Source organism: Argentina silus (genome assembly GCF_951799395.1).
Source record: "Argentina silus genome assembly, chromosome: 17".
NCBI classification, from domain to species: Eukaryota; Metazoa; Chordata; class Actinopteri; order Argentiniformes; family Argentinidae; genus Argentina; species Argentina silus.
Genome location: NC_139671.1, coordinates 14663392 through 14691290, shown reverse-complemented (window position 1 = coordinate 14691290; position 27899 = coordinate 14663392). Strand labels below are relative to the sequence as shown.

Genomic DNA, 27899 nt, shown 5'->3' with positions numbered 1-27899 from the left:
TCCTCTCTGACACACGGCGGCTGCCTGCCGCCCCGCTGCCCGACAACCCGTTCTTTAAAGTTAACGAGCCCCTCGCCCCTCTGGCCGCCTTCTGTCTGTCTGTCCGGGAGCTGTGCTGGGACTGAGTTACATGCGCATCTCCAGGAGGTCGTGACCCCCCATCTTTCTCTCTTGGTGTGACCCTGCCCTGACCAGCTGCCTCAGGACGGTAAGTGCCCTGTTTTTAACGAGTGTCTGACAACATGTGAGAAAGAGAACAGAGAGAGAGAGAGAGAGAGAGAGAACAGAGAGAGAGAGAGAGAGAGAGAGAGAATACCGTAACACACCCGACAGCACTTAGAGCAACAGCAACCAAAACCTCCCTTGATCATTGTGATGCAGGCTGAGATATCTACGAGAGCCGTGAACGAGGACACACTTAATCGCTGCAATCATAATTAGACTAATCAGTGTGTCTCTCCAAACGGAGGGAGAGTTTGAAGGAGAGGAAAAGCACTCCCCCAAAAAGGCTGTTTTAAAAACTGACAACTGCAACTTGAGACGGGAACTTTAGGGTGAACTTTTGAAAGTTTAACAGGGGCTATTAGATAGACTACTTCTGCACCTATGCATTATTAAAGTAGTTGCCATGTTCTTTTTCCAGTTCGTTGACTGAACTCTTACTGTTGTACATGTGCTCTCGAAGCGGAAAATGCCTCTTTGGCAACGTCTGAGAAGGATTGCGAAGCTTTTAGACAGTGACTTTATCATACCTCTCATAGAGATGTGAAAGGTTGAGCAGAGTTACTTGTTATTGTTGTTATTGTCGTTGTTATAGTCTGACCCGATGGATAATATTTGTACACATGGTAATGGCAGCAAAAAAATATACTTAAACTTGAAATAAATAAAGCAGGTGCATGCTTTTAGAGTAAATTGGTATTGAATTCTTTTGAACGACATTCAATGTTTCCAACAAAATTGTTTAAAATCTTACGATTTTTTTTTAGGGATGAAGCAGGAACAATTATCTACTTATCTATGATAGCGCTTATTAATATAATAGGTTTTAAGTTCAGTGCTACATTAATTAACATGATATTATGTGTATTCTTGAATAAATCAAATCTTAATTGCAAAGTACAACTTTTAAATGCATTAGGACATACGGTATGTGGATGAGCAAGAATCGTACTCGTATTCATTAAATAATCAGGGTCTTTTAAAAACCGGATAAAAATAAGTGTATAGGCCTGTGGGGCTTTCATCCCAAAGTCTACCTGTTATCTCTTCGTCAGTTTCAATTTCAGTTAACAAGCCACAACTCTCAGTGTGCCTGCCAAAACTCTGATTTGATTAATGAACAAACGCTTCAACTTGAAACCGCTAATTATGATTAATGGATCTTTACAGTACATACCACCATGCCAAATCATGATGGCATTTCTACCTTATATTCTATCATTTATCAGAGTAATACGTAACTGCATATTAATGGAGTTGAGTGCTTTGTGTGGTTATACCACTTTAGTAATAACACAAACCGCTGAACTCCATATTCCAGGCAATTACAGACTATGAGATAACTACAGTATTACTTAACGTACATTAGATTTACATTACTAGGGGGCGCTTGGTGGCGTAGCACACTGGTGCGCTCGCCACGTAATCGCAGGGTTCCTGGTTAGATTCCGACCCTCGACCCGTCTTGCGTGTCATCCCTCCTCTCTCTCCCATCCTTCCTGTCAACCTCTACTGTCTCTATCCCAAGAAAGCAGAAATGCCCTAAAAGCATATTAAAAAACTACAAAAAACTACAAAAAAACAAAACACTAAACTACTAAAATTACTAAATGTAAAGTGTAGCCGTCATGTGAAATGCATGATATGAGAATCAATGCCACAGCTCTGTCTGGGGAATAGAGTAGAGTTCCAGTGCAGGCCTCCATCTTGACTCTCTGGTACGTTCCCTAGCATTAGTACTGGACAGTGGACAGGTCAAATCCCACATGGCTCTCTGTTTCAGTGGTGGATTCAGCCTATATGCCTTGAGTCTGAGATGACAGATGGGACACTCATGAGTCAGACCTTGTCTAGAGAGCAGGGTTTAGCTGCAGGGCACAGCTCAGATAAGCAGAGGGAGAGAGAGAGAGAGAGAGAGAGAGATAGATTGGGGGGGGTCAGGGGGGGCAGGGGGGGCTGAAAGGGCAGTGTGAGGGCCGAGAGGGTAGATAGAGAGCAGAGAAAAAGAGCAAAGAAAGAGAGAGAAGAAAGAGAGAAAGAGACAGAGAGAGAGAGAGGGAAATGAGAGAGAGACTAGAGAGTGTCAAACTGAGTGCCCTGCACAAGGAGAGGCCTGTTCCTGAGGTATAACATACAGCCTTCACCACCTCCCGTCCTTCGGGTATCAGAGGGAGAGGACATGGCCTCCCATGGTTGGAAGAAAAATAGAACCACATACCAACGGATAATAGAATTACAGTTCAAGCACTGGATGAGGTTTAATTGAACTCAAGGCTCTATAAAAAGAAGACCATGGACCATGGACCTCACTTGGACCTGATTTACTTTTTCTTTGAAACTTGGCTATGATTACAGTAATTAAAATAAACATTAAGTATCTAAAATAAAAATAAAATGACGCTGATCATTATATTTCTTAAAGGATAGTACTTAAGCATATCAAATTATATGATTAGATTATATGGCACTTCACAGTCAAGAGTAATTGTTTAATTTAACAGTCTAAAAAAATATATATATATATTTAATTTTCTCTCTATGTTCTCCACATTTATTGGCAAATTGGACTATATTATCATGCAGTAATATAAAACAAAATATATATACATGTGGCATATGACATATTGTATTATAAGGGTGACACATATTATTGCTAATTTATAATTATAAATTATCTTTACAAACCTACCGTCTTTCAGACAGCATGGACCAGTATGAACACTTTAGCACCCACTGACGGCTACTCTGGATTAGGGTTAGAGTTAGGGTTACGGTTCTGCTTAGAGTCCTCTCTTGTCTAGGGAAAACATATCCAGGGACACCCATGCTGATGTGACTGGGAGAGTGAGATTAATTGTATGCAAGCAGCTCCAACAGGGCATTGTTGTTTGTTTTGGAGCCATGAGAAGGCAGCCAAGAGAGCTCCAGTCTGCCAGCAGGGCAGAGCAGAGCAGAGCAGGCGTGCTGCTCGGGCACAGTGTCTCTATTTTCTGCTCCAGCCACAGTGGACTCATTTAACAGGCATCACGTCACTGACCAGAGGCTCTCCAACTAGTGTTAGTCGTGTGTGTGTGTGTGTGTGTGTGTGTGTGTGTGTGTGTGTGTGTGTGTGTGTGTGTGTGTGTGTGTGTCTCTCTCTCTCTCTCTCTCTCTCTCTCTCTCACTCTCTTCCCCTCTCCCAAACTGGCATTAAAACATCAGCGATTATTCATATTGATCTAAACTGTGGCTTTCTCATTAATCCCGAATAAAGGATTGAATAAGAGAATGTTTGGTCATCTAATGTGTTAGCACACATCACAGATAAGCTTGTGTGAGCATGGCACTACCCTGTGTTTGGTTATCCATCACCCTGAGGTTTCAGATGGGAGTGCCTGAACATGCCCATCCAGGCTTTGCTACCTGGCCTTCTCTGGTTTCACTCTAAAGCGTTCAGATTGCAAAAGCAGGCTCAGTTGGCGACCTGGCCATGACAGTGCTTCTCACCGCACACTGGCAGACAGATATTGACCTTGTGGCCTGTGTGTGTGTGTGTGTGTGTGTGTGTGTGTGTGTGTGTGTGTGTGTGTGTGTGTGTGTGTTTGTGTGTGGGGTTATTGTGTTGGCGGTAGCCCAGCAGTGTGTTGTGGGTGTGGGCTGTGTGTGATCACCCCTCAGCCCTCTGCTTCACCAGAGCCGGAGAGAGGTCTGACCTCCCAGTCTCCCAGCAGGCAGTCCAGTCACTTTCACATGACCCACAGACCTGGCCTGAAGTAAAGCTACTATGGACACACACACACACACATACACACACACACACACACACACACACACACAAACACACACACACATACGGATGCACGCACATACACACACACACGCGGACACACGTCCTCATGACTGGCCCAGATAATTCACACTGAGTCCTCAAGTTAAAGGACGACTTCCTTCTTTGACTTGCTCACCTCTCCTCAGGCCCAATAAAAAAAAAATACACAGTACTGTGTTTTGACTGTCCTCATTCTCATTCTGTTACTGTGAGAGACAAAGCTGTGAAACTTGATAAGTAGGAGGTGAGAGGGTTTTTGTCTTCTCCAACACCAACACCAATGTCTTCCTCTCTCTGAAGCAAGAAATAGATTTCTCGGCCTCAGACTGTTGTGTGCATATTAGCGAGCCAGAGAGAAAGAGAGCGCAACACAGCAGGCATAGACCTCTGAAAATGCAGAGAGGGCATCTGTTTGAATAATACACATCAAACGAGGCGCAATGTCAGAGGAGGGTTATGAATATATTTCTCTAGTTATTTCAATCTAACACCAATAAGCGGGCAGGAGAGGACGAGGTATTGTTTTGATCGGGGGGTGGGGATGGGGGAGGCAGCTGTAGCCAGGATGTTGTTTTCCTGGATAGGGCTGCCTGCTAGGGCATATGGAGGATATTAGGAGTTTTTTCATTTTTTTCCCCCCTTTTTTCCAGTCTGACACTGCAGCCCCAGTGAAACATGACTCAGGATGAATGGGGCTTTTAGACCAGTGCCTGTCTTCCCACACATTGTTCAAGGGATTTTTTATTTGTCCGTCACCCAATAAAACAAGCACACACACACACACACACACACACACACACACACACACACACACACCGCTATCTGATACCACATGCTGACCGAGCTCGGCTGCCTGCCTGCCTCTCTCTCTCCGCTCACCACTCCTTTCTTGGTGGTTTCCATTCTCACAAATATCATTTCAAAAATGAAATATATATCTATGAATAGATATATATAAGGAAACGTCACTTTCTGTCAGTTTACTGATAAACAAGACATTTACAGACTCAACTTATCTGTAGGTCTACTCGCTGAGCGGTTCGAATCAACGGAACAGAATGGGATTCGTAGAAGCAGCAACGACGATGTTTTCTTGTGAATGCACTGAACCAATTCCAACCGAACCGAAGCCGCCCGGCCCGAGACCAAAAGGGGGAGGAGGAAGGGGGGTGGAATGTAACTGAATAACAGAAGTTTAAATCCAGCAGAGCCCAAATTACCTGTAAGACCCATATTCAGGCCTCTTGTTTTGATTTTGTCTGCATCGCTGTGGGTTTGGACTCCTTATTAGATTCCGTCTGCGTTTCCAGTTGCGGTGCAGACAAGCCTCTGACAGCCTTTATCCAGTTACGTCTGGGCAAAACGCACCACGGCTCACTTTCACTCTTCCATTATAAGGGCACAGAGGCCCTAATGCATGTCACCGATGCCACCTGGAGTTAGAGCAAACAGGGATGACCGCCACTCAGCGGGATGCTAACACTAAAGCTACGCCATTGGAGGTTTAACCCAAAACCAACACAGTGATAGGCCGAATAAGGACTGTGTGTGTTGGCTGGTCTGAGTGAGCTGGGTCATTCAAATGAGGGTTATACTGACCGCAATCATGGGCTTGACTCCCGTCTCTCTTGTATGCGAAACAGGGGAGGCTGGTGGTGGTAGAAATCGAAGGACTGGCTCATTGTAATGCATGCAATGGATTGAGGAATGGTGTCAAACACACCATTCTTCATTCCATCCCATGCATTACAATGAGCCCATCCTCCGAATTTCTATCTCCACCAGCCTCCACTGATGCTAACAGCATGTACATTACTGGGATTGATCTTGTTGTTATCTTGAGTTGTGAAGTTGTTATGCGAACGATCTTCTGTAGTGAAGTATTGTGTTATTTTAAAGTACAGTATCTTGTTGTTAAGTATCTTGTGTCGTGAGGTATCTTGTTGTTTTGAAGTATCTTTTTGTTTTAAAGAAGTCGTTGTGAAGAAGGCCTATCTTGTTGTTGTTTAGTACTGTATGTCGTGAAGTATCTCGTTGTTGGGAAGTATCTTTTGCCGTAGTATGCTGAGGCAGCTAACCGACATGCCACGTTCTGGTTTTCTATGTGGCTCTGTGTGCTCTCAGCCAGACGTGGGCCTGGGATTCAAAGCCTGTATCGTCTCCATTTGTTCAGCTGGTCCCAGGGAGGATCGGATGGCTTTCCCAAAATCCCCCAGAGACTAACACTCTCTCTTTGAGGGTGCCCCTGTGTCCCCCACACGAGAGAGGCTTCAATTTCAACCCCCTCAGCACATCGGCCCTGCAATTGCATCCTACTGCAATTTATTATGGCAAATTGAAAGATTCCAAGGAGTGAGTCAAGTTTGTGTTGGCTCTAATGCAAACACTGGTCAGTTACATTTCGCCGTGGCAAGAGTCCCCCTTTTGTATTCTTAGATCTGCTGCAACATCAGCCCTTTAAAAAATGTAAAAGCTGTTGCCACTTCTTCCAAAACAATATCAAAAAAGAGGAGATGGCAGCAGGCCTATTGCTTGACCCAGGCAGTCTCCCTGGAGGCATATAGGCTTACCAGCTCAGAATATGCACAGGCTAGCATCAAAGCCAAGCGCTAAAGCTGATAGCTTGTGGTGACATTGCACTGGGGGGACAGCAGTCTCAGCAGTCATTACGTGCATCCCTTGGATCTTCCAGTTATAATCAATTTTCCACCATAAGATACATCTCTGTGTCCCACATGTTGAGGCAGCATATGTCCCATAGAAACAACAGACGGGCCGAGAGGGTAAAAATAAGTTGCATGGCACACTGTCGTAAACAAGACTGAGAGACAGGCTTACTACAGGAAATGTGCACTGTCGTATATGAACAGAACAGCAGATCCATAAAAGAGGAGTATTCTAGTAAAACATATTCAGTTAATCCACTCTCCAGGAAAAACCACTGAATTCCCACTGGATTAGAACTGAAACTCGCTCCTTTAAAACAGTTTATGCATTTAGTAGAAAAACCCCCACATCATTATCTGGTAAAGAAAATGACCCATTTCCACATCACCGCAAGTCTATGAATTCCAAAGTATCTGTCTGTACAGTAGCAGGTGTCATTTGAAGATGTCTTATCACGATTCTGACCTCTTCGTGGTTTGTGTCTGCACAACTGCATTACAGTGTTCAGTACAGTAATATGAGTTTACACACATCTGTTTTGTGCCACACTATATCAAGTGCACTCACGAGTGGAATTTGTTTTGCCTCAGTTAAATGTCACAAGTCCAAATGTCAAGGGAAGAATGCCGTTGAAACACTCACATCCTGGATTAGGGAACACTGTGTCCATGAAAAGCAGTTATGGTATTTTTCTCTCTCTATCTCTTCAGAAGGAAATATGTGGTACGTTATTTAATTGGGGTGATGAACCTGAGCTGCTGTGATATAGTTTGATTTGTGTCATCCTTCCTTTGATGCTGATGCAGTACTGTATGTTAAAGGGACAGGGGGGGCGGGGGACAGGGGGGGTTTCGGGCTATTAGCCTGGCAAGGAAATATGCTTGAACATGGAGACAATGGGGGTCAACTGCTCACTTGTTACACAGGGTTAACGCTTACTCAGGCAGATGAGGTGCTGGCATTCAAAGGGTAGTCTCGAGCGCACCGCTGCTGTCAATATGGAACTAAACTGTACATGTTCGATCCATGTTGAAGCTGGATTGAGAAATCAACACTTCTCCCAAAATATAATTATGGAAATATAATTGATGTAGACCTAACAAAAGCACAGTACATCAATTTATTTATTTATAGAAACGTGGTAGGAATGTTTTAGAAAAATCTGTTTGTCTATTTTCTTAATCACTGTTAAATAGAGAGAAGAGGTTCACGAGGGGAAAGTTTTCTGAAACTGACTTAAGTAAAGTGGACAGATACAATTATTTGATTCAAATTAGACTGTGACTCAAAACGCTGCATATTTTACAGAGGAAGTTGACATTGTTATCATAATGATGCAAAAACAGATGAAAAAATAAATCCACAATGCACCAAAACATTTAGTCCCTGAGAGGACAGAAATGTTATTTTTGGGAACCTTGGATCATGTACGAGAAAATATACAACATTCTTATTACTTTCCAAGAAAATGATTACGAAGTTTTTAGGTTATTTAATACCTCAGGACAAATATACCACTAATTACTCAATCAATTATAGGAAACCATTAAAATGTTTGACACTACATATTTAAGTGCTCATTACTCATGACATTATGCATTACATTAGCATGAACAAGCTCAGTAGAGTAGCATTTTTGTTTTTCTCTCTATTTCTTTCAGAAACATTCACAATTTTCTCTGCAGATGTTCTGCAAAGCACAATATCAACAAACCCCAGCATACTCCTGCTGATGTTACTAAAATTTCCATAATGACCCATAATAAGCTTTTAAGATTTTTTGGCTGAGTGCAATATATATTTTTGTGAGCGACTGGCATTTACTGTCTCCATCTGCTTACAGTCGGAGCACAGCGGTTCTGCTCCCAGGCCTAGCCACCACTCTGATAGAGAGAGAGAGAGTTATGGGCCTGTTGATGAGTGGTGCGGAGTTGTAAGGGCCTTGGTGGAAGGCCGTAGGGCATGTTGGAAGACTATCAGAGTCATTATAAATCCCTCATTTTCACTTCACTATGTAAAACGGCAGAATGGCCTCCATCTAAATACGCCCAGAGAAAGGATTACCTTCATTGGGCGAAATTGGATCGGGTAAAGAGAGAGAGTTTCTGGGCAAAGTCATGTGTTTGTATTTATTGACTCTGATGGCTGGCTCAGTAAACCGTGCTAGCCAGGGAAGAAAAGTTTTGGCTCACTCTTACGTAAGCTCTGTGAGTATTAAAGGGATGACGAGCAGCCTTCATCAGATCCTTTAATGAGCAAGGAAAGATCCCTGTTGTAATGTACAATACTGCATTTTCATACTATAGATCATATCTTACAAAGGCACTGACTTCATATTTTCATTATCCAATATCACCATAGTAATAACAGGACACACTGTCTTGATGATGCTTATAAAATGATTAAAAATCTTAATTACAATAATGACTAATACTAATTACAATATAATGGATACGCCAACAGTAAATGTGAAAAATGGTTTCATGAACAAATTAAAACTAATCAAGTAGCATTATTAATGTACACGTAAATTTGTTAAATGTGACAATAATAGTATTAGATGGAAAAATAGTAAAATAGATGGAAACAGATACGGATGTATTGATCTTTAATCAAGAATACTTTATTTATTCCATTAGTTAGTTAATATCAAAAGTATCCACACGAACAAGTCAAAACAAATTAATCAATCCCCTCGATGACCCAATATAATACTGTATAATATAATATAATTTCCTCTTACGGTAGTTTTTGCTGTCCTTGAAAATACCTGACTAGATGCCATATGCTAGAAACACATCACTGTAAATGTATATGCTGGAAACACCAGAGGCTAGTACGTGTTGAAGTCATGTTAGCCTGTCAGTGGAGGCCCATGTACTATATGTTGAAATAACACGAATTGAGGTTAGTTTTACAATTCCTCGCCAGATGGTAAGGATTCAGACTTGTTCTAGATCTTGGACTAATTTAACCAGGAGACAGACACCGACAGACATGATGCATTGTTGAATTACTCACAACCCATGAGTAATAGAGCAGTTGGCCTTTTGTATAGCTTGGGAGGTGTGTGTGTTTGCAACTTAATCTCATTGCCCATACGTAAAAACGTTCCGATTGTTGACCTATGTTTACGTAAGCTTGACTATGTGACTTACGACTTACGTGGTGGTTAGGCAGTGTTAGGCATCTAACTTCGATTGGTTATGGTTAGGGGAAGTTGTCAGGCGAAGGCATTAGCAAATATTTGCGTAAGCAACAAGAATTAGCAAGAATTTGCACCAAAAAATATGTAGTGTCCCAAGCACGGCTCGAACCAGCAACATTCGGGTTGCAAGTCAAGCGGTTCATGCCTCTACCAGAGAGCATCAGTTACCTGACACTGGCCTGTTTGTAATTAGACGCTGTCAAAAGGCTGTTCATTTCTGCTCAGCCGTTGAGAGATTAGCAGGCTGAACTGGGCACTGAAGTGTTTGCTCTACCTCACCCCCCGACCAACATGGGAGCCAAGAACAACCCCAGCTAGAGATGTGACAGGTCACTCCTCCTCTCAATGACCATTGTGATCGCTCTCTCTCACTTTCTGTCTGTCTCTCTTTTTCTTTCTGTCCATCTTTCCCTCCCTCTCCTTCTCTCTCTCTCTCTCTCTCTCTCTCTCTGCATACCTCTGCTTGTCTTGGGGGCTCAGGTTACCCTCTGTAAGAAAAATAACAACGACTTTCTGCCAGTGTTCCAGAAGTGTTGCGATGAACACTGGGGAGGTGTCAGCACTCCTTTGACGCCTGCAGGCAGTGTGTGTATGTGTGTGTGTGTGTGTGTGTGTGGGGGGGGGGGGATATGTATGGTGTATGTGTCGCCTGCAGGCAGTGTGTGTGTGTGTTTTATGTGTGTGTGTATGTGTCGCCTGCAGGCAGTGTGTGTGTGTGTGTGTGTGTGTGTGTGTGTGTGTGTGTGTGTGTGTGTGTGTGTGCGTGCGTGCGTGCGTGCGTGTTTGTGTGTGTGTGTGTGTGTGTGTGTGTGTGTGTGTGTGTGTGTGTGCGCGCACGCATCTGTGTGTGTGTATGTGCACAGACAGACAGCATAAAGGGCGCCATTGATAAGAACAAGTTCTTCTTGTTAACCTATCAGTCGAACTGGACCAAAGCCAGCATTTAAGTCCCGAGGCGGATTTCTTCTACACACAACCCCTGTGTGACATGACAGTTACCGTTCCACAGCCCAGACAGTCACAGATAGTGAGGTACACACATGTGTTAGCACTCTCCCTAAGAGATACATTGAAGAGGACATGCAATGTTTGATCCTACGTCTCTCTGGCAACTGCCCTCAGTATCTCTAAAACACTTCCATGTGCGGTTTTCACATTCTGAGTCCCTTCTTGAGGCATTCCAAGACTTCCCTTCAAAGATACTCGATACTCAGGGGTAAACAGATACTCATGAGAAATACCTGCTCTCCGTTTTAAATAACAAAGAGGGGGGGACATTTTTGCCATGCCTGCACATGGCTGGCTATTGTGTTTTATTTTCTCAAGGAAAAGGAGTCAAGGTTGTTTTATTACACTCATAATTACAGACTACATAAGGGGACATCAGCTGCAAACGACAGTTGTTGGGCACACCTCGATGTCAAATAAAAGTGTCAAAAGGAAGGTCGGGGGAAAGAACAAAGACCTTCACTGTGTCGAGCGCTACCTCACGGACAGGAACCTGCTAGAACGTAGAGTTCGACATGTTTGTTTTTGCTCTTTTTTTCTCATGTTTCTTTTACCCTTTAGCCGGGCTTCGTGAATGCCGAGAAAAGCAGCGGGCGCAGTGACACGTACTGCTTTGACAGCACAGCGATCACACCAAAGCCGCTCCAAACCGCACAATTAATCACAACAACGGACGACGGCATCAACAAGTGCCTCCGCGCTACAAACGCACGTTGGCAGCGCTCGCAGTAGGAGACATGATGTTTAGTGTATGCATTACACACATGAAAGATTACATTTAATCAAACGCAGGGCGCTTCTACTGGACAGTATTCATTTGTGGAGAACGTTGCACAAAACACAGGGAGCGAGTGTTATTTATGAAATCCCTTAAAATAAAGACAATTCTCTTGTAGACATATGTTTTTAACAGATAGACAGGGACTATGTATGGGCCTACACAGCATTTGAAATGAAAATGGCATACAAGCAAAGATGATGGACAAGGGCTTAGCTTTCTGCCGCTAAATATAACAGTCCACATTGCGTTTGATGTTGAAGAGCATAGAATTGTTGCATGAAGTAATTTAGTAACATGTCCATCACCATAATGTAGGATGCAATATGGATATATGGAATCGAGAGGGTGAATATTCTGCAGTTGAAACAGTATGTTACAATTTATTTGACAATACTCTTTATTTAGTTTAACTTAAACAAATCTCAATAACTAAACACTTGTTTAAACATACAGCATACAGTATGTACTGTGTTGTTTGAAAGCTTTACCTCGCAAAGTAAATTTGAGGTGACACAGCCAATAGAGTTCACCCTTTGCTTCTGACAAGAGGAAAAGTCAAACTAATGAAATTGTCCCCTTGGGCGAACCACAAAACTCATATAATATCCTCATATGAAACTCTATACATACAATCACATGCATTTCTAACCATGCAATCAGGCCCTTTGCCAAGTCAGTGAACATACTGTTGATCAAACTGAGGATAGTGTATGAAACTGAGGCTTTGTATGAGGCGCTGTTCATATTAGTTATCAGACATTTTCATTCAGTTCGGAAAATTATATCCTATTTCCGGATCTCTAAAATCTAATTTGTGAGCAACACATCAATCCCATGAATGAAGAGTTTGAACTCTTATAACTGACAATCTATGTTTCACTGACAATGTTACCTCTGACAACGAAGAGAATGTAATTTGTTTCCTCTGCAGGATTACTTTGTGTTTACATGGCAACACAACTGTAACGGTCTAACGACACATAACACAATGACAGAGGCTGCCTCCCAGGCTGGTGCATACTGTAGTTTCTCATTCTGCCTGGTCCTCCTTAATCATTGTGTATAGCATTTCCTCCAGCGTATTAAGGCCATTGACCCTTCATGACTACAGGCCCTCCTCCTCCCACCTTTTCTCAGTACTCTGTTATTCTGGGCAGTAGCCCTTCTAAATAACTCATGATAACTAAAGCTATGATCTCTTCATCTTAATGCAAGGGGGCAACGGGACAGGTGTGCTGGCTGGCATTCCTGTTTCCTCTCCCTGCCGGACCAATGTAATTAATCTACTGTGTCCGTATTATAAGAACAGAGTGGACCAGGAGAATGAAAAATGAAAAACCAAAAGGGAAAGTCATGAATTATACAGTGGGCTCCAGCCACAGAGCACTGACCTTGCCTACCTTTTCCCTTTTCATCTCTACTTCTTTATTTCCTTTTTTTGTGTGCCGAGCAGTTTAAAAAAGGGGGGCAGAGAGAGAGAGAGAGAGAGAGAGAGAGAGAGAGAAAGAGAGAGAGAGAGAGAGAGAGAGAGAGTCACAAAGCCAAACTCCCGGGAAGGAAGGCGAGGTGATTCTGGCGTGTCCCGGTGAAGCTGAGTGGAGGGATATTAGCCATATGTGATTCATTTACAACGCTATGCTTCAATTAATCTGGGCAGGGTGGCAGGCGCCAGGGTTGGGCCCTGTGCCACCTGGGAGAGAGAGAAGAAGAGAGAGAGAGAGAGAGAGAGAGAGAGAGAGAGAGAGACAGAGGGTGATCTGCTGGGGCATCGCTGCCCTGTGAACGATGAGAGAGATGAAAGCCATCCCTTTAATCATTAGATCTTCCTTCATCACTCACCAACCCCATCGCTTCTTTCCCCCCTCCTCCCCCACCTCTCTCTCTCTCTCCCTCTCCCCCTTTCTCTCCCTCTCTCTCTCTCTCTCTCCCTCTCTCTCTCTCTCCATGAGAGCGGTGAGAAAAGAGATCTCTAATAACACAGAAACCTGGAACATGGGGTATGATTCATCAGCCTCCCAAAAGCATGCTGTCTGTATAGTGCTGTAATTCTGATGGACGGATCTGTAGGAGACACCCCGAGGATGTTTCCGAGACTATTTTCAAACCGGGCGACTAGCTGTGGCAGTAAGTGAAAGCTCAGGGTAACAAAATGGTGAAGGCTCAACCACAGTGACCAGATGGAAGTCAAGATTGGTATGTGGGGGTTATTGCCTTAGCGAAGCCATATGGGACAAAAATGCTATTTGAAAATCCCAGTTATGTTTTTCAGTTCAGAGAAGATAGGGAGGTCTTGTAAACAAAGGATCAGCCATTACATGTCATTTAACACAAGGAAAGAAATTATCTTCACAACTTTGAGAGAATATGTTGCTTTAGTAGAGATTCAAACAAACTTGAATGGAAAAAATATCAAAATGCACTCTTATAAATCCTCAAAGAAATGAATCCTGAGTATGTTTCTAAAGATCAAGTTTGGACAAATTAATAAGTGATAACAATAACTTCAAAATCTACAGTAATTCAGAAGAGGATTGAAAAGTATTTCAGTCTAATATAGCATTAGTTGTATTTTACTATTTAGATTAGCTGTCTATACTATTTAATCCAAAAATATGGACGATGTAATTAACCAAATTATCCCGTATTGTAGAGAGTATCAGGGGAGGACATGAAATAAGAAGACATTGAAGAACAACAGAAACAAAACACCCCCAAAAGTAGCCCCATAATCCCGGAAAAATGTTTTATTTTACCCCAACTGCCTTATGACGGTTATAACCTTCCACAAGCAAATGAAGAACAAGCCTTCTAATCCGCTACTATTGGTAATGCTGCGTAGAGCGCACCTACCATAATGAGGAGTCTATCCATGCTACAGGCATTCTCTAGGGACAGTCTGAAGAGGGATAAACACAGAATTTGGCCAGACAAATTAAATTGCTTGTCTAATTGATGTCATAGCTTTGTTTTCGTCTAGATTGCTAAGTACGCAGCAAAGCCATATCCGCTCAGACTGTGTGCATCATCCTGAATTAAGTACATGTTTGAATAAATAATCCAATCCCCTAGATGAGACTGTAATTAACATTAATTAAAATCGAATAATTAATAACGATGCGAGGTCACACCACTGTAAATTGGTGTGAGCGATTCTCCCCATCCTACCTCTTCATTAAAAGCCACGCGATGATGAATCTGCCCATCAGCGTTATGTAAACACAGTGAAATCCAAAAGGTGGAAGAGGCTGATGTGTGTGTATTCATGATTCAGACAATCTGAAAAAAATAAACGAAAAATGAGTGTAGAGACGGATTATGACCAAACCAATGCTTATCAATCTTAATTGCTGGAGACGCAGTCTGAGTGACGGGCCTGCTTTCGCTCCAGCCAAGAACTAACACCTGCTTTATCTTATCAAAACCTTGATGTCGTTAATGGTGGGAAATGTGTCCACGGGCAATGCGGAGGTATGGTCTGGAGTATGGACGGCAGGTTTTGGTCTGATGGAAAGAGACTCACAGAGCTACGTATATATAGCCTGGGAGGCAGGAGGGGTTGGAGTCCACATCCACACCAGAATAGCCAGACTCTCTCTCTCTCTCTCTCAAAGACTTCCTCTCTGCTCAGCTCAGGAGGGGGAAATTCACTACAGATGTGACTTCAAACGGAGGGAAAGCTGTAGGGATTGAAGGTGGGATAAGGCCCATCCTTTGCGTGACCCTAAGACCCGTTCCTGGAAATTCTCTCTCTTTCTCTCTCTCTCTCTCTCTCTCTCTCTCTCTCTTTCTTCCTCCCTCCCTCTCTCTCCCTCTGTCGGTCTCTATTTCGCTCTCTGCGTGTCTGTCTGTCTCGTCTGTCTGTCTCTCCATTTCCCTCTCTGTTTCTTTCCATCTCAATCACGTCCACCACTGTCATGTTTTTTTGATTCATGACAAATACACCCCGCCCCCATCTCTTTTTCTCCCGCACTACTTCACTCTGCACAACTACAGTGACCTGACTGTTTTTACAGCCTGACATTAGCACAGGGCAGCATTCACTGAGAGTCTAGCATTTATTTTCCCCTATAATTCACAAGTCCATGTGAGAGCCACTGATGAAATGAGCACACAGCTGATTGAGCACTACCTCCGTCCAACAGCTTTGACAAGCAGTTTTACTCTTTTAAAGGAGGACTGTATAAGCTTTACAAGTTACTCTTTATTATTTTTATTGGACCGCAAATAACGCCCCCAGTAGGCTATAGCAAAGGGAAGAAACATATAACATCAGCTATTGACATGGTGATAGTGCAGCCTCATGCACTTAGAGGTCATGTCTATGGGGTGACTGTTAATCATTTTCAATCGTCCTCATTTCTCTTACGGGATTTAAACTGTCAAATTCAGTGTTGTGTTGTGATTGTTCATTGACAGCGTAACAAGCATAACCATAATTACAGTAGTGAGAAAAATTAATGACGGTATTGATCAAATGTAAGCTTAAAACTGTATTGGGGTCATCACTTCACAGCAAGAATGCTCCCTCTAGTCATAGCACGGTGCCTGGTGATATAATTGCATTCATAATTGGTGAGTGAGAGACGAATATATAAGTACGCAATCACGTCTTTCTGCGATTGTTGCCAATCAATCTTGAAAAGGGCGTTGAACATTCAACATCTTTGAAGTGTCTCGTCCTAGATGTAAATATGCGGAGAGAAACATGTTAAGCTTAATGACGTCTCCAGGGCCATGGGCGTGGATGGATATGAGGAATAAACATGACACACTACACAATAAATAATAGTCTTCGAAGTTCAAACATATCTGGGCAGACATTTTCTGCTCTCAGTGAAACTGCCTGGGCGTCCCCCACTTCAGCATGATACAGTAGAGTACACTGTAGACATGACCCACTACACTGAGGAAGCGAGGGTGGGAGGAGGTAGGGGGAAAGAGAGCAAGAGATTGAGCGAGAGAGAGAGAGAGGGGGAGAGAGAGAAAGTGAGATGGGAGTAGGGAGTATGGAGGGAGAGAGAGCAAGAGAGATAGAGGGAGAGAAAGTGAGAGAGAGAGAGAGAGATGGAGAGAGAGGAAGAGAGAAAGAGAGATGGGGAGTAGGGAGGGAGAGAAAGAGAAAGAGAGAGGGAGGGAAAGAGAGAAAGGGGGAGGGCAGAGGACAGCAGATTGACCCATAAAGGTGCCCTCCTTCATCTGTTTTATGTTCACTCTTTTTCCATTGAAACCACAAACATACTTTAAATTCTATCAAGATTTGTTCCAAACTGGGAAATATGATAATCAGTAGCCGCAGCACTAAAAAACAAAGAAGTCTAATTTTCACATTTTCCCAAATAAAACAGCTTAGACTGATTACATCGGCCAAAGCAAATCACAACAATTGGTAATAGGCAGTCCAAATAGTGAAGTTGAAATGCAACAGTCATAAAATATTTACCATAAGTGGACTTTGAAGAAACATTTTCATACCATTCAGGGATTGTGCTACAAATCATGTCCATTAACTGCAAAGTAAAAATAGGGTGTTTCCTCCTGCTTTCTCCATGTGTCCGATACATAATTCATGCTGTGTATGGCTGCTTGATTTATGGAGGAATTACATGTTGTGGACTGGCCATGGCAAGGCATTCAATCTTTGGGATGAGGCAGACAAAATTAAACATGAAAGGCAGAATCAAACTCACCAAATCATCCCATGCAGAGTTGATATATTAGAAGACTCAAATAGCGCTGGGTTTGACTCGTCTCTTGACAGGGGCAAACAATGTTGAATGTGTTGTCATTTGAGTCGCAGCCACAGGCTATGCAACGCACATCATAAACTTTATTTATTTTCAGTTGTCCGGGCACAACGACACACTATACGTGTGTCATCTGTGTCACCAATACCTAACGGTGAAAACCATTCAATCATCACCGACATTGTCATCAAAGCGCAGCTGTTCAACTGTCAGATGTATCCACATTTTGACATGTTAGACACGTGATTACTCTGTCGTTCAAGTTTGGAGGTAGCGGAAAATGTAAAGGTTGGTTTTGGTATATCGGCTACATATCATATCAGTGTATTTTGATAGGCTATTAGTACTGGATGGGGCGTTAACACGCCCCATGCACCCTGTGTGTGTGTGTGTGTGTGTGTGTGTGTGTGTGTGTGTGTGTGTGTGTGTGTGTGTGTGTGTGTGTGTGTGTGTGTGTGTGTCAGAGAGTGCGGGCAAAGCAAAAGTGTAATGCTGAATCAGTATTTAGTGAGAGGCTGAACAGTCAGAGGAAATTACTGTGGTTGTCAGTGTATGTGTCTGAATGCTTCAAATCACTCCAAAAAGAAGTGGAAGAAATATAGACAGAATTACGTAAATGAGGCCTATAGGCTGCATGGCTCAGTGAAATTTGATTACCATTGACGGTAGGCCTAATATAGGATAATGACAAAAACAGTTGCATTAATCCATGTTCAGGATGGAAATCCAGGGCAAAACACCAGCAAAAAGATAGGCCTAGTTGTTGAAACCCAATAAAGATACAAAAAACATGTCTACACTGTCCAAATGTAAAACGATAGACCTACTCCAGAAAGATACGAAAGTTGAAATTCCCTGATAACATACGAGGGCAGAACTGGGGAGGATCTGTGGCTTCTAGCCATCTCCGAGCTGCTCCGGGAGACGTATTCTTTATTCAGGGAAGGGTAGGAGGGACCAGAGAGAGAGAGAGAGAGAGCGAGAGAGAGAGCGAGAGAGAGAGAGAGAGAGAGAGCGCGTCAAGTGAGAAAGGGAGAGAGAGAGCACAGAGAGGTGAACAGTGCTCACAGAACACTACCAACTAAATTCATCTTTGCAAACATCTCACTGGATTTCGACCTTAGCATAAACGGCAAATTGTATCACCCCTAAAACAAATCGGACGCAAGCCGTCATGGCCGGAGGATCTGGCGGATACCTCGGCAAGTGCGTGTTCACTGTTGGGGACCCAAGCGGGAGACGCGGCGACGCGAATATAGTCCTGCTCTCGCTGTACCTGTAATGCATTGCCACTGGTTTTGAGGGGAGCTGAGCCTAGGCATTATTCAAGCTGCCGAATATTTTTAATAGAAAAGTGTTAACGGAGAGAGCAGCGAGAGGACTCTTTCCCGGACTCAGACAGCATGCTGTCCGATAGACTTACGGGTGGCGGGGTGCTCGGAACCAATTCACACAAACAGTACCGAATGGCGCTGGATAATTGCGCACGGCCACATTCTAGGATTGCATGAAGGACAAAGCGGCAAAGAAAAGAGTTGAACATGACAATGGGGTATACTATGGATACGGACAAAGCCTCATCCAAGGTACAATGAGCATTTTAAACATTACTGTTTTTTTTTTTAATATCACATATGTTTTTTTTTTCAGAACAATTGTTTTTGAGTCTAGGGTGGGTACGGATAGTTTGCATGATCATAATTGCCCACTTTTTGGTGTCTATCGAAGAAGTTTTAATGTGACATTATTGATCAGAGTTATATACATTTAACCTACTCGTAGGCACACGTTCGTATAACCTGCTGTGTTTGTTCTCTTTATCTTCGGGTACCACTCCCCTCACATTAGACTACTGCCATAGGTGGTCAGCATTGCAGTTCTCAGTTAGTTTTTATAATATATTAATCCGTTGGATAATTTATTCATGCGTTAATTAGATTTTTCATCATGTTAAAGATCAATGCGCTACAAAGCGCACCGCTTAATTCTTTCTCCTTCACTGAAAGCAATAGGCTCCGTTTGCGCTTGCAATCCCAATGCGCGGCACGGCTCTCAATCCCCCTTTGTAATAATTCATTCAAATGAACAGCACTCGCTGAGCAGCCTTTGAAGTATACCTGATCCGCTTCTTATCGCATTTTAAATACCCCTTCCTGTTTTGAACTTTTAATTGCGTTTCTGACGTTAAATCCAGCTCTAATCGGATTGTCCTGGCGCGATATCACTTTGTTCATCTGGTGAGAACTGTGCTCTCTCAACTGAAAAACACCCGTGATTCTTTCTGTCTGATCATAGATACAAATACATTGGCTCACAACTTCCCTTAGTTTGTCCCAATGCAATTGCTTCCCTGATATGTAGGCTACGGGAAAGGACTACTACAATAGGTTTTAGGAAAGACCAATTTCATTGAATGCGTATTGGGGTTTTCAGTTATAGCTTGCTTCCTGTTGATTTATTTTTACCATACATTTCATTTCCATGTCCGTGGTCTTTATTTATGCAGCTATAATCATTTTTGATGCCGCTGCTGTGGCAGCACATTTACTGCCGCATGTGGTTGCTTATTTTCCTTGAAGCTTATTTGATTAAATTTAGCCTTTTCAATTTAGAAAAGTAGATCACAGATGTATTTCATATTGTTTCTCCCCCATAAGGAGGCCCAATCTCATCAGTCAACAGACCAACTCAACAGAGAACAGAAACTCCTTAATCCAACCCCATGCCTATTCCTCCTGTTTAAAATTCAAACCATCAAAGCCATTATTTATTAAAAGGTAGCTTACACAGGACTATTGCACATTGACTCGGAGGGTGGTGCTCCTGTTAAATTGAAAGCACTGATGACAAGCAGTGTCTTTCAATCATTTTGGAAGTAAATGTGTGATGGGCAATACAACTTCAATACTGGATCTGGGGTTTACTGTAATCGCGTGGCCTTGTGCCCACTCTAAACCTTTCCACGTTGAAAAATAGCCTGTATCGACCATTTATCGCAGGTAGAGGGGCTAAATTATTTTCCAATCCCATTTCATTTGACAGGCTCTGTTTGTCACTCTCTGAGGCCGGTAGAGAAGACCACCCCACCCCACCTCACCTCACACCCCACACCCCACCCCCCCCTTCCCATTTAATTTAATTTTGCGGTGCTTTATTTCATGAGGTAGAGAGAGAGAGAGAAAGAGAGAGTGTCCCGTGGCCTACTTTTGAAAATATGCACCACGCACCTTGAGTGAAATACTTTCCTCTGTATACTGTAATTAAAGCGTGTTTAGTGACTTCCAACTGCTCGAACAAAGACAAAGGAGAGTGAGTTTTTGCTTACGTAAACATCTGCCATAGCCCTGCAATAGCTTCCAGGCAACATGTTCTATCCTTTATGTTTCAAACTGTTATTTTTGACGTAGCATGTTTTTAGTACAGAGGCAGTGGCTTGGTGTTGGAAGCTCCAAGCGAACATGCTGTCCTTGCAGTACTGCTATGTTCTCTCCTTTGACTGACTGAAAAGATGGAATGAAAGCCTCCTTTATTTCACTTAAACCGGATGTGCAAGAGCTGTCCTGCATTTTTATCAGATGGTTTGAAAATTTGAAAGAAATAGCCTGTGCATAATTTTAGAGGAGACTGAGCCTGTGTGTGTGTGTGTGTGTGTGTGTGTGTGTGTGTGTGTGTGTGTGTGTGTGTGTGTGTGTGTGTGTGTGTGTGTGAGAGAGAGAGAGAGAGAGAGCACAGAGAAATAGTGTGTACATCTGAATGTGTGTGTGTGTGTGTGTGTGTGTGTGTGTGTGTGTGTGTGTGTGCGTGCACGTGTGTGTGTGTGTGTGTGTGTGTGTGTGTGTGTGTGTGTGTGTGCGCGCGCTTCTGTGTGTGTGTCACTGAGTGTATCTGTGAAAATCACAGAGAGCTTTTTTTCTGCTGAGAATAGGCCACCCCTGAAAACACTAATTTTCATTTCTTTTGTCGGAACAGGTCTCTGGATCCAAATGTCACCCCCCTTGGACGCTGCCCCGGGCGGGGACCAGCAGTGTGTGACGGGCAGGCGAGTGGAGCCCACTGTGGCTCTCTGCAGCTCGGCTTCAAATTGGCCCAGGCTGGGCCCAGTGCAGAGAGTGAGGAGTCCTGCTATGGTCTGATATCTCAGCATGGATGGAGTCAGTCAGAGGACCTGTTCCCACTAATGAGACCCATCACTCTTCAGCTGAGGACTAGCAATTACAGGGGGATTACCCCAAGGCATCCTGTTCCTTACTCCGTGAACTGAACATTATCAAACTTTTAAGAGCTCATTGGTGGATTTACTTCATTGCCTTTTTTTTTGTTCTCCAAGGCCCTCAAGGTTCTTTTGTTTCTTTTTCCACTATGGAAACTGGACTGTGGAATAAAGATTGGGCCTCGTTTCTCAGTTTCTGGTTGACTGTCCTCCTGAGCCTATACATGCAGTCAGTCAACCCTGCTGCCTCCTGCCCTACTGAGTGTCGCTGCGACAAAGCCTTCATCTACTGCAACGAGCGAAGCCTGACGTCCGTGCCTCTGGGGATGCAGGAGGGCTACAAGATCCTCTACCTCCACAACAACCAGATTAACAACGCGGGTTTCCCACTGGAGCTTCACAACGTGGCCTCCGTGGAGACTGTCTATCTCTTTGGCAACCAGCTGGATGAGTTCCCCATCAACCTGCCCAAGAACATCAAGGTTCTCCACCTCCAGGAGAACAACATCCAGACCATCTCCAGGGCGGCGCTAGCCCAGCTGCCCCACCTCGAGGAGCTCCACCTGGATGATAACTCCATCTCCACTGTGGGGGTGGAGGAAGGGGCCTTCCGGGAGGCTCTGAGCCTGAAGCTCCTCTTCCTCACCAAGAACCACCTGAGCAGTGTGCCCATCGGCCTTCCTGAGGACCTGAAGGAGCTGCGGCTGGATGAGAACCGCATCGCCATCATCGCCGAGGAGGCCTTCCAGAACGTCACGCGCCTCCAGCGCCTCCTGTTGGATGGCAATCTGCTGACAGACGAGGGCATCGCGCCGGGGACCTTCCAGGAGTTGACAGCCCTCAGGGAGCTGGCCCTGGCCCGCAACTCCCTGACATTCCCCCCTCCCTTACTCCCCACCCAGTCCCTGATCAAACTCAGCCTGCAGGAGAATCAGATGGACCAGATCCCTGTGGCGGCCTTCTCCGGGCTCCAGCAGCTTGAGAAACTGGATATGTCCCACAACCAGCTGCAGTCACTGACACAGGGGGTCTTTGACGGGCTGGTCAGCCTAAAACAGCTCAGTGTCCGGAACAATCCGTGGCGCTGCGACTGCGGCATTAAATGGGTGGTGGTGTACCTCAAGTCCCTGCCAGCCTCGCTCAATGTCCGAGGCTTCATGTGCCAGAGTCCGGAGAGGGTGCGCGGCATGGCAATCAGAGAGCTTACCCTGGATGCTATCCAGTGCCCAGCTGGCACGGACCATCTGCCCTGGCCCACCCTGCGTTCAACCCCCCCTCCCCAATCTCCCACCTTCAAAACCACCACCACTAAAACCACCTCCATGACCACCACCCCCATCCTCCCCACCTCCACATCCTCCTACCCTGAATCACCCTCCCCACCTCCTGCCGCGCCCCCTATGCCAGGGCCCCTGCCCCCCTACGAGGACCCCCTGCAGATCTCCTTCCATGTGGTCAACGCCACCTGCATTGAGGTGAGCTGGGCCTCCTATTTCACCGTCACAGCCTACAAGGTCACGTGGGTCAAAATGGGTCAGAGCCTGATGAGTGACGTGAGCCGTGAGAGGACGGTGAGCGGAGACCGACGGAGGCTCAGTCTGACCAACCTGGAGCCCCGGTCCATCTACCGCATCTGTGTGTATGTGCTGGACACCCTCAACTCCTACAGGCCCGGCGAGGATACAATATGCTCAGAGGCTAAGACCAAGTCCGCCTCCATCTCCAATAACAAGGCCACAGGGTCGGAACAGGCCTCGCAGCAGGACGGCAACTCTACACTCCTATTGGCCGGGGTGATAGGTGGGGCTGTCCTGGTCGTCCTGGTAACGATGCTGAGCCTGTTCTGTTGGCACATGCACAAGAAAAGTCGGTCGGAGTCTTCCAAGTGGAAATACAACCGGGGCCGGAGAAAAGACGACTACTGCGAGGCAGGGACCAAAAAGGATAACTCTATCCTGGAAATGACTGAAACCAGCTTCCAGATAGTCTCCCTGAACAATGAGCAACTCTTAAAGGGGGATTTCAGGATTCAGCCCATCTACACACCCAATGGGGGAATAGGTTTCCGAGAGTGTCACCTCAGTAACAATAGCTTAGCCTACTGCAAGAGCAGCAATGTTCCCAGCACCGAGTTCTGCCACACGTGATGCAGTTCCGAGGATGCTCCCACCGTTTTTGTTTTGAAAGAAAAAAAAAACATCTAGTTAAATATACTGTACCATATATATTTCCAAGTTCTCTCTCTATTGTGTAATTTATACTGTGGACAATAATGTTGGAATTCTTCTTTTTTATTCTTGGTAAAAGAGATACAAATGGTTTTTATAATCAGCGGGTTTCAAAAGTGTTTTTTCCTCAAGTACTGTACATATGAATTTGTACAATCATGGCGCGCTGGGTTGGTTTTGATGAACGTTGTCGGGTTTCGGTTGTTGGGCGCTATGAGGGCTGGGATTCTTTGCTAACCACAGAAGCAAAACATGGCCTGTGTGCGGAGACGCTGCAACCCCCTCGCAGAACGATAGTTAAGATAACAACTTGGAGGGGAGAAATACAAACACTGCTGATTAGCCTGCAGTTGAAAATAGCACTGGTGGTATTTTCTAAAAGAATTGAAGTGCACTTTCTTAATGCATCAAAGAGCATAAGCAGCCATTCAGGAAATGAGCTTTTGTGGAAATCACATCAGAGGGACCTGGGCACACTTTTCAACACCCCTCAGCCCTCACAGGACTAACTCAACCATTTTGAATGTGGTAGGTAGGTGGTAGAGAGGGAGAGAGAGAATGCCGTGAGTGTTGAATAGCTTTGCCTTCCATCCATTCACACATCAGAGGGTTATGTCGACTGTGGCCACTAGGGGGCAGTTTCTCTCAGCCTAGTTGGGGTGGTTGGAGAGAAGCAGTAGTAGAAAGATCCCTTAGTCCCTTGTCCATTACCTCAGCTGCTTTACTCATGCTCAAATGGCATTGTTTAGAGTATTAATGCTCATCGAGCTACTTAATGATGTGGAATCATTTAAAACTAACAGTGTATCGTCTGTGTTCAGTGGCTAAATGATATGGATATTTACCACAGTGTTTTACCATGGGAGAGGCCCATATGAGAGAAAGAGAGAGCACAGGGAAATAGTGTGGATGTCTATTAGTGTGTGAGTCTGAATGTGCGTTTGTGAGCTCTTGCACGTGCGTCAGTGGTGTGTGTGTGTGTGTGTGAGTGTGAGTGTGAGTGTGTGTGTGTGTGTGTGTGTGTGTGTGTGTGTGTGTGTGTGTGTGCGTGTGCGTGCGTGCGTGCGTGTATGTTTTTGTAGTGAGTAATGAATTTGTAGAGATACACTCATGTCACACACATACAACACACTCATCTCTCTTTCTTCCGTCATCCTTATCACCCACTATTCAGTATGCTGACAAGTTAATGAATCACAACAAATGATTAAATTAAGTGTTTGCTTTTATCTGCTCCATAGTGTCTGATTGAGAAGCTCTCAAGCTCTTGTCCATTTAATTGACTATCTAAACGAATTATTGTCTAGACAATCTGTTCAAAACAATGTTCAAGTAAGTCTGGGAAAAATACTTTTACCCCGTAGACTTACCCTCCCCATCTGATCTCTAATTTCTTAAAGCTCTTCAGATCATTGCATGAGCTCAATTAAAACTGGATCTGATGGTGCAGCTGCAGGGCTGCTGAGGCAGTTCCTAGTTTAGGAATGTGTGGTGCCAGTGAGAAGACTTTATTATGCACTTCTTACTCAGACTTTATTTGCTTTGACAAGATTTTATTTTGTGGGCAGTTCAAAGAATTCCCCCCTTCTCCTCTGCCCCCCTTCCCCCTCTCATAATCCTCATCCAAAAAAGGGAGAAAAATATGCAGACATTATTTTCGCTTGACAGTATGAATCACACGCTAAGGAGAGAGAGAGAGAGAGAGAGAGAGAGAGAGAGAGAGAGAAAGCGAGAGAGAGAGAAAGAGAGAGACAGAGAGAGACAGAGGGGGGGGGGGGGCAGGCCAAATGACATGAGTTAACCCCTTGTAAGGCACCACAAGTCAGTGGCTCAGATAACAGAATAAACACATATTGCAAAAGGTTTCGCCTGGCTCTTTGAGGAATTACCATGTCAGTGATTGTGGAGTAGCAGCATTTCATGTAACTCCTAGTTCTAGTAGTAAGTGGTGAGATTGTTGCTAAAGGATGAGTATTACTATTTACTCTGGCGCTTTGGCTCTCATTTGGACCATCACAAGGTCTTAAGTCTGACACATGATTATTGTTTATTCCAAATGATCTTCTTTAACGTACTGTCTCAACACAGACAGATCTATTTTCATTTTACAAAATGACAGTTGCTCTGCTGTGGTTATCAAAGCGTCTCCACTTTTTCTACCAACGTAAACATATCAGCGTACCCTGTATTACAAGTTACATCTATGTCCAACTTGCCCTTACAGCCTACGCTGTCCTGTACTGACCCTTGGTCTGTGTGACACTGCTCTGTAGCCCTCATCTTAAGGCTGAGTCTTTCGCCAAGTAATTATGTACTGATTATGTACCCAATGAACACTTCATAACATATATCTTATACCGGCGCAGTATCTGACAGTAATCCCATAGGAAAGAGCAGATCGGTTCTAAAAGAGTGGCAACATTAAAGGGGCCAATTTTCTATTGGCTAATGCTTGTTACGTGGTTTATGAAGACTCAAATAGTTTCTTTACATCGTACCGATAGAGCATTACCTCAAGTAATTTCAATGGCACCAGTCTTCCTTATAGAACACTGGTGAAGAGTGCAGTATGAACCCTTATGAACCCTCATAACAATAGTATGAACCCTCATGAACCTTCACAACAAGAGTATGAGCCCTCATGTCTGTTCTGTTGTCTGTGACAATGGTGACGAGAGACTAATGTTGTCAAACATTAGCCAGCCAATCTCTCGCAACACTTCCTAGTCAGCCAATCTCTTGCAACACCCCCCAAATGATAGAATGTTATGAGTGAAAGAGGTCCATTAATTGCCTTACCTTTATGCAGTACTGTAGTACTAACTGCAGTTAGTTCAAGGACTCATTTAGAGAAACATGCAAGGCTTAACCTGAGAGGTTATGAAGACGACGACAGTCTTTGAATGGTTACTGAATGGAAAGCACACATTTTTTCGACTGCTGCAGCAGCAAGAGAGAGGCAACAGTAGACATGCCACTAGTTCATGAGAGATTGTTCCTCCATACCAGGCCTTACTGTATGTGGTGCATGGCTGTGATACAAACTGACTGAGAGAGAAGCCTGGTTGGGTACTGGCAGCAGACATTACACTTAATTTTCTCCTCATGTGATGAAAGTACACAGATGCAGTGCCGTGACCAATGGAATTAGACAAAAGGCATTAGAGAGAGAGGAAGAGAAAGAGACTGAAACATCGGGTTTATTACTATTTCAGGCTTGAGAGTAATTTCCTTAGAGCTCATTGATTCATGTTGGAATAATTATGTTAAATCTCGGAGAGGTCAATTCAAACAAAGCACCCAAATGGATTTAAATCGTCTTTGTTCCCCCTCTCCTTAATTTTCATTTTGAGGGCAAATCCCTCTGGTGAGTGACTCCAAGTATCTATTATAAACCTACATGGATTGAAGTCGCAGTCAACTCACAGAAGTCGTCAAACAACTATTCATGGCTTTTCATGAATCATCAGATTGTGGTTTGAGTAATTAACCTTTTCTCATACATATGCTGGGTTGGTAGAAGTGATTGTGATAATATGAACAATAACACACCTTATGTATGATTTGAGAGAAATAAGTATGTTTAAGATCAACAATGCATGTCATTTGTCTACTTTGGGGGTGTTCTGATGTTATGGCTTTTGATTTAGACATTGCATTGAGTTAATAACAAAATATGGTTAGGTTATAAACCGATATGCTACTTAGGAACCAAAGTTACATTTCTGTTCTCATGACGAAATATTGTTGTTGTCCAATGTATGTGCCTTGAGGTTAACTTACAATGTAAAGTCCTTGAAAACCTTTAAATGTTTTTGCACAAAATGTAAATATAGAAGTGAAGCTTTTTGCAAATAAAAGAGCCTGGGATTTGATCATTAATCATCATTTCAAGTACAATCAAGTCTGTATGGCAGAGGCTACAGGCTATATGACATCTATTATGTGCTATTATATATAGGATAAGGACTAGGACTGTCTCTCTGTGTTTGTCCTGAGTCAAAACACTGGGTTTTATACCTT

The 27899-nt window shown here is 43.8% G+C and overlaps 1 protein-coding gene across 2 annotated transcripts; it reads left to right on the top strand.

Moving 5' to 3' along the window:
- Positions 1-7: 7 nt before the first annotated feature.
- flrt2 (fibronectin leucine rich transmembrane protein 2) lies at positions 8-27745 on the top strand. Of its 2 annotated transcripts, none has more exons than XR_014554710.1 (2): positions 8-208; positions 21408-21459. XR_014554710.1 is itself a non-coding variant. In XM_083689233.1 (2 exons), exon 2 carries the CDS (start codon positions 21798-21800, stop codon positions 23793-23795), a length of 1998 nt encoding a protein of 665 aa, XP_083545359.1. In that variant the 5' UTR covers positions 18944-19024; positions 21408-21797; the 3' UTR covers positions 23796-27745. The 2 variants fall into 2 exon arrangements, 1 of the variants encoding a protein (XP_083545359.1); XM_083689233.1 differs by lacking the exon at positions 8-208 and adding an exon at positions 18944-19024 and having other exon boundaries at positions 21408-27745.
- Positions 27746-27899: the final 154 nt, after the last annotated feature.